General features: G+C 41.0%; 1 protein-coding gene across 1 annotated transcript in view; it reads left to right on the plus strand.

Annotated features, from left to right (window-relative positions):
- ASXL3 (ASXL transcriptional regulator 3) overlaps window positions 1–5,399 on the plus strand; it is a 121,879-nt gene extending 116,480 nt beyond the window's left edge. Inside the window, exon 14 of the mRNA XM_062513457.1 lies at window positions 1,145–5,399. Within this exon, the coding sequence (XP_062369441.1) occupies window positions 1,145–4,816 (3,672 nt within the window). The 3' untranslated portion in view covers window positions 4,817–5,399. The remainder of the gene's footprint in view (window positions 1–1,144) is intronic.
- Window positions 5,400–8,198: the final 2,799 nt, after the last annotated feature.

The raw sequence follows: 8,198 nt of genomic DNA on the forward strand, positions 1-8,198 counted from the left end.
TAGTATGCTTTTTGTTTAACAAATATTTTGGCTCTTGTATCATCTCACCAGCAAACCCCTAGCCTTTGTAATTAAAGGAGGAAAAAAGAACCCCAGTTCTTCTAAGGCATTCTGCTATATGGCTGTCACATCCCATCATATCTTAGAGTACTTTTCCACAAATACTACCTAGTTTTCCTCTCAGTTCCTTTCAGAAGATGAGTCATAGCATTAACCACTAAGTCCTATTGCTAGGGACAGCCAGTAGACATATGTCCATTTTAAGAAACGGAATTTTTTTTTGCCAACCTTGGGGTATGATGAGAGTGTGTGAGTTACAAAGTGGTTCCAAGATTCTTAACCCTGAAAAACTATATGCCTAATTGAAAGCATCCTAATAATTCAAGTGATTTTACAGGTTATTATTTTGCTTAAAGTGGTAGGTATTTAAATTTTTAATATTTGTGGGTTTATTATTTATAGTCTTGAAGATTAAATTTTTGAAGAGCAGTAATGTAGAAGTTATCCAGGGATATACTAAAGCGAGTCTATTAAAAGTGCAAGTGAGGAAAGGAAAGGCGTGTCCTTTAGTGACTCACTTCTTTTATACCTCTTAAATCCTCCATCCTGGAAGCTGGGAACCAGGCTCTGTGGACATACCACTACACCTACCGAATGCAAGACTTGTTGTCTGGTTTATAGCAAAACACAGGCTGTTCCTGATGTCTTAATCACTGGTGACCAAGGAGAAAGGCACTACATCATTGTTATTTTTTCACGTTTGCAGGAAGGGGTTGCTTGCAGGTTCTTGTCCAATATCACTGCACAAGGCTTGCTGATCATCTCAGGTGGATGCACTGAATATAAAACAGGTCTGACAAATTGTATCTGATAAGCATCATGTTGTTGTCCAGTTCAATCTTCCTTCCTGTCAGAAGGATCAGTGTGAGTAGGCTAATACAGGTGTCAGTTATTCACGCTGGAGGATGATAAAATATTGAAGCATAAATATAATTAAATTTTAGCCGTTTTCTGTCCACCTGCATTGAACAGTAATTCCTTTCATTACTTTCTCTGCCCCTTAAAGAGACAGCTGGTTATTTTAGTGAGTTGATGATCTCATTAAAATTTACTGTTTTTTTTTTTTTTCTTTTTCTTCCTTTAGATTCAGCTTTCAAAAATTGGACCACCTTTTATCATCAAGAGCCAGCCTGTTTCTAAACCAGAACCTCGAGTTTCCCCAAGCACATCAGTCAGCAGTGGGAGAAACACTGGGGCTAGAACTCTGGCAGATATCAAAGCAAGAGCTCAGCAAGCAAGAGCCCAAAGAGAAGCTGCAGCTGCAGCAGCCGTGGCAGCAGCTGCCAGCATAGTCTCTGGTGCAATGGGGACCCCATGTGAAGGTGGAAAGACAAGAACACTGGCACACATCAAGGAGCAAACAAAGGCCAAGCTATTTGCAAAGCATCAAGCCAGAGCTCATTTACTCCAGACTAATAAAGAATCAAAGTCACAGTTCAGCTCAAAGGAAAGTAGTACCTCATCTCTGGAGATACCAACGACTACTGACACAAAGATTGAAGGTTCTACTGGTGTCATTATAGTTAATCCTAACTGCAGGTCCCCTAGCAACAAGTCTTCTCATCACCGTGAGACTACCACTTTATTGCAGCAGTCCCTTAACACAGCTACATTACCAGAAACTGCTACTGAGATATCTGTGCACAGTTCTGATGAAAATATACCTGTGCCACAATTGTGTGAGAAAATTATTTCATCTACCTCTACTGAAAGTAACAGTGTGCCAGTGCTTTATAATAAAAGTTCAGTCTCTGTGTGTGTTTGCAGCACTGCTATGTCTGGAGCAATTAAAGAACTTTCTTTTGCAAGTTCTGTTGATAAATCCTCTGTGTTAATGTCTGTTGACAGCGCAAACACAGCAATTTCAGCTTGTAATATAAATATGCTGAAAACCATCCAGGGGGCTGATACTCCGTGCATAACTGTTGGACCAAAATGTATTGATAACAGTAATGTACCAGTCCCCATAGACAACACAATCTTATCAAACTCCATTGATGACAAAAGGTTGCCAGTACCCAGTAGCAATGTGAATAACGCAGTCTCCGGTCATTATGCCGCTGTGCCAGCTTCATCTATTGCAAGTAACTTGCCAAATCATCTCTCTGGTAGTTCTGTACTGATTCCCCCAGTGGGGACTACCAACAGATTTCCTTCTGATAAGATAGCCATAACCGGGTGTAGTGAGCAGACCACTGTCTCCATCCACACTACCGTCAGGTCAGCTTTAAGTTGCAGTGAGGCCCTTGCAGCATCAGATGCTATTGCAAGGCCACCCATTTCAATGTTTACTGGTAACATGGTGACAATAAGCTCTTATGATAACGCTACTAAATTGAATGCTGATCTCTTAGAAAAAAGCTCTGGAGCACGAAACCGGATGGATCTCTCTGGTAAATCTCATCCACTGAGCTTTACGCAAACTGCCATGAATAGGTCTATACCTTGTAAAGTCATTGTTGACCACACTACGAACCAGAATTCTAGTCTGTCACTTTCTTCCTCTATTGAAAATGCAGAAAACAGCATTGACCTGCAGAGCAGACCTGTAAGGACAGAAGCTCCCTTGCAAAGCATAGCCTGTCCTCAGGTGTCTGTCATAAGCAGGCCTGAAGTGGTCACTAATGAAAACCTTGAGCACAGTTCCAGCTTTATCGCCATTACAGCAAAGCAAGACAGCAAAAACTTGCAGGCAGGTTGTTCAAGTCTTCGAGAAGTGCCTCTTGCTCCTCAAGATAAATTAATTGAGGTGGTTACTACCAGCCAAGGCTTTGCTGAGCAACGAAGAGGCCCTTCAGCACTGAAAAATGAAGCCAATGCTGCCTGTACCAATCAGTACAACACTAACAATAGAATTTGTTGGCGTGATGAGGAAGCAATGAATACAGAACAGCCAGTGGTCAGCCATCTTACCTCTGGTAAGCATAAGGAATATGCAGAGCAAAACTGCATGAAAAATGTCAAAAGCGAACCTTCCAGTTACACACAAATGTCAGAACTGCAGTCCAGGAGTCTTTTGGCAAGCATTGCTGTTCCTGTTAAATCAGAAACTAATGAGTCTGACAAGTGCTTCAGGATGGACACTGAGGATTTTACAGGACCTGAAATGCCTGCCCAGTCTGCAGAAATTGCCACGAGTGTGCAGCCACCGCAAACCTCCAAGACATCCATCACAGACTCCATGGAAGACTCCCTGTCCCTGACAACAGAAACCCTAAAGAGAGTTACGAGTGCCGGGGGCTCTAGCTGTCGCTTGTCGTCAGTGGAGGCCAACAATCCCTTAGTGACACAGTTACTGCAAGGCAATCTGCCTTTAGAAAAAGTGCTGCCGCAGCCCAGATCAGGAGCCAAACTAGAAATTAACAGGCTTCCCTTGCCTTTGCAAACTACCTCAGTATGTAAAACAGTAGTGGCTGAGAGAAATATTGTTGAACATGCTTCCAACTCTCCTAATCCAGATGGTAAAGGATTTACAGCAGGCAGCATAGCCCCGCTACAAAGCAGAAAGCGTGAAAACCATCCGAAAAAGAGGATGGCCAGGACTATAGGGGAACATGCTCAAATTAAATGTGAGCCTGGGAAGGTGTCAATGGACACAGATGTTAAAGTGGCTCCTTGTGTAATTAGTTCCAGCATGAATCAGCTAGGGCATGGACAGCCGTTTAAGCAGGAGTGGCTTAACAAACATGCCATTCATAGCCGGATTGCTCACAGCCCAGAGATCAAGCAACAGAAGAGACCATTGCCTTCATGCAGTTTCCAGCAGAGCTTATTTCACATTGATAAAAATGGCAGCTTTCATGCAGAAGCCAGTACCTCACATAGACAGCATTTTTACCAAATGTCCATGGCTGCAAGAGGCCCCGTTCCTACGGCAGCTTTGTTGCAAGCTGCTTCAAAAGGCCCGCCTGGCTGCAACACGTTTGCTTTTAGCAGACACCTGGAACAGAAGGGTTTGGGAGACGTGAGTATTTCTACAGCAGCTCACCAGCTGAGGCTAGGAAGTGTGTTTTCCCCTAATACTCAAATTAAGGAAGGTGATGACATTGCCAGTGCCTCTCAAACTCTGCCGAGTAAGACATTAGTGCATCCCCCTGCTCCCCCTCCGCCCCTGCCACCTCCTCCCCCTCCTCACCCAAATGCAGAAGTCCCCTCTGATCAAAAACAACCGACAGTTACTATGGAAACCACTAAAAGACTTAGTTGGCCTCAGCCAGCAAGCATCTGTAGCAATATAAAATCTGAACCTATTTCTTTTGAGGAAGGTTTAAGCAGCAGCTGCGAACTGGGCATGAAACAAGCTTCCTATGATCAAAACGAAGTGAAAGAACAGTTAAAAGTATTTGCATTAAAAAATGCAGATTTCTCTTCCTATATACTTTCTGAGCCACAGAAGCCTTTTACCCAACTTGCTGCTCAGAAAATACAGACGCAGCACCCGCAGCAGCAGCAGCAGCTCTGTGGAAATTATCCAACAATACACTTTGGTAGCACAAGTTTCAAAAGGGCAGCATCTGCAATTGAGAAATCGATTGGGATTTTAGGAAGTGGTTCAAACACTGCCACAGGCCTGTCAAACCAGAACGCGCAGATCCCAGTTCAGAAATTTGCTGACAGCAGCAACGCTGATGAGCTGGAACTGAAATGCTCCTGCAGGCTGAAAGCTATGATCGTGTGCAAAGGCTGCGGAGCCTTCTGTCATGATGACTGCATAGGGCCTTCCAAACTGTGTGTAGCTTGCCTGGTCGTGCGGTAGGAGCTGAGTCAAAGATGCAGTATCCCTTATCAGCGTGGGAGAGCAGGACAAAGGAACAGAGAAATTGGAACAGTTTAGGCCACTAATGGTTTGCAATTAGTGGATTGATTTTTTTTTTTAAACTGGTTTTTTGTTTTTTTTTTTTTTTTTTTTCTTCTACGTGGTGCTTTCAGAACTTAGTTATTCTGCTTGAGTGCCATTTTCTGGGAAGAAGAGGAAACCTGTAGAAGTAGTTTTAAAAAAGCCTTGTTACTGAAGCATCTATGAGCTCTCTCGTTGTGCTAAAAAAAAAGAAAAAAGAAAAATGCATTAATGCATGTCATTCATAGCTTCTATTTATTTGCACAAAGTGCAGCACATTTTTTTCTCCACTGTTTGATAGTAGATACAAGCTGCAGGTTAAAGATCAGTGGAAGAATAGCACTGTAAGAAGTGGAGTAACTATGCAGAATGAATGACACACTGAATAGCAACTGGTGTGAGTGGGGTAGTGGCAAGATGTGGGGTGCCGACCATCATAGCTTCTAAGTCAGTTTGCAGTCTTTCTGCTTACAAGATTGTTTTCTTCAATTGACTTTCACTATCTAGGGCTGAAATATAGTCACTTCACCTAACAAAATTTAAAAGAGGAATTTAGATTGTTAGAGAAGTTTCCTTATGTGCCTGCCAGGGACTGTGGAACTCAAATCTTACTCATCATCTCTTTGTTGATTCCTTGAGAAAGATTTGTATATATGATGAGTTAGCAGGACCAGCAATGGAAACACATTGGCTTCAGTAGATCTGGGGAAAGTAACTTCTCTGCTGGAGATTAGAGACCTCTTTTCTCTTCCTGTTTCTCACTCAAATGGTCTTTATTTGTAATTGTCTCTCTAATATGTCCTCTAGGTTTGTCAGTCCCGAATATATATGAAAATAAGGTCAGACATAGGACATTGGTTGTCGAGGTTGTAGCCTTTCTGTGGCCTAAAAATGATGCATTCTTCTGATGAATGAATAAGGCAAGATTTTAATTGCATATTGGTTGAATGTTGGTTTATATCTTTTTCCTCTTATGTGAGTTACTCTATTTAAATAACATCTGTGAGTTTTGCCATTTAAAGGAATTCTTAGAAGTATTTACAACACTGACTTTTTTTTCTCAAAGGAAGTCAGACCCCTTTTAGGAAGTTGGAAGCAAAATGTATTTTTAAAAGGGATACTGCATCTTTAAAGTAACCTTCAGTAATTATCCAGTACTGTATTTACCTTCAGGATTATAGCTGCATTCCAGATGTGCTAGCCACCATAAAAGCAAAAAAGAGAAACAGTGATTTTGAAGTCCTATTCACCTAAAAGGAAAATATAAAGGGATAAAGCACATGCAGTTGCTGGGGAGATGAAAACACCTTGGGGTTTTTTTACTCCCACTTCAAGAACGCAAAACGTGGAGTTCAAGTCATCCATCTGCCAATATGTGGTTGGGTCTGCCCATATGTCAGCATCAAGAGAAACTTTTATTTTTAACATCACAGCAGAACCTCACTAATCCAAAGACCATTACCGCCTGTCCAAGAAAACTGATTTTCCTTGGACAGTTTTAAGAGAGCAGTGTAGTAAAAATGTGTGAGATGTAAGACTGCTTGGTTTCATCTTGCAGTGATCTGTTGCATTCTGAAGTACTAATGTGAATGATAGAGCTACATTTAGGAAATGAAAAGTATGCTATATTTTAGAGCATACTTTTTAAATCTGATATTTGTTTGTGTACTTTTCATCACCTATGACCGGTCTCCCTGACTTGAGGGTGTATTAGTGAGGCTCTGCTGAATGAAGGAACCATATTTATTTTCTTGCAGGACCATTTTCGCAAACATGATAAATGCCGTTTGTTGTCTTAAAAGTGAGCTGGAATATCTACCACATACATTCCTGTCATAGGAAGCTCTATGGTGCACCTTGATGTTCTCTTTTATTGTAATTAGCAACATATCAATATTGTTTTTGACACTGTGTGGTACAAAGGCCATTTGTAATAACTAACAAATTTGTTGCTGATACAATAATACATTTCTTTTTCTATACAAAAGTGCTCCTTAATATGACATGTGAACTAAGGAACGGCTTCTCAGCACTTTCAGGTCTTCTGGTAGGAAAATAAGCCAGCCAAGCAAAAACCTAAAAGTAACCAAGTGAAAATTAGCATCAACTGCTATGCCAGCAGCTGCCAAAACAGCAACTGGGCAATACTCATGAGTAGGCATGAGTGTAGTCAGTTAATGTGTATCAGACTCATAGTTGAGGAGCCTTTGTATTGGAATTGTATTGCGTTGTATTTATACTTGGTAGAGCTAGGATCTTCTCTTAAAAAAAAAAAAAAAAGAGAGCAGCCGGTCTTGGACTTCTATTTACCTATGTTTATATAAGCCTGCTGGGAATCCTTATTTCTAGCTCAGGTTTTCCTGTCCACAGCACATAAGTCAATATTTGTTTGTATTTGCATCTTGAAATAGTTCTTGTATTGACTGACATAATACAGAAATAAGTTCCGACCACAACATGGTTTTCCTTTGTTTGAAGGGTAAGAGTGTGACTAATGTGATAGGTCACTCATTCATGTCATATTGTCATTTTTGTATCAGGATTGCAATTTGCATGTGTGAGGTCATGATAAAATGTATTTAAAATGGCATTAGACTGGATGGTGCTATGTTACATTACACAACTGACCAAACTCTTCCATAGTGCAGTTCCACTCCTTTCATTTTTGAGTCATTGGAGTTGCACCAGGATTAAATTCGAGCAATTAGTTAGCAACAGTGGTGAAGTGTTGCCAATTAGGTTTAGGGTATGAAAACACTCAAAAGCAACAGCGGTGATATGAGAGCCTGATTGAATCCTAGCGTGACTGAAAACCTTACATGGATTTTGGTATCACACAAATGCTTAGGGGAGAGCGACCCTAGGCCTTTGGTAAGAACCCAGTCACATTTAGATGTTAATTTTGAATTACTCCTTTTTTTGTTGTTTGATTGTTCAGGTTTCAGGCTCAATGTCATCGTGTTTTCTAATGACCATGCTGTTTGCACCATGGGTTGTTAATAGTTTATGCACTGAAAAGTGGTGAAAGAATTACTTAAGAACACACTGCTCTGTGTTTGTGTGTACGTACATATGTCTCCCAGTGTGTCCAGCATGTATAATTTACCCTTTTTTTTTAATCTCCAAAATTGTCCCCCTACTCCTACCCCTGGAGCAGCACTTTTGGGTGAGAGGGAGAAACACTTTTTTCTTTCCTCCCTCTTATTGTTTTAATTGCATACCTGTGAGATATGCAGATAACGTTAGGGCATTTGCAGTGAGTGTGCTTGTGTGTTTCTGTTCTGAAATGATTTTCCAAGCA

This window comes from Cinclus cinclus, chromosome 1 (assembly GCF_963662255.1).
Source record: "Cinclus cinclus chromosome 1, bCinCin1.1, whole genome shotgun sequence".
Lineage (NCBI taxonomy): Eukaryota > Metazoa > Chordata > Aves > Passeriformes > Cinclidae > Cinclus > Cinclus cinclus.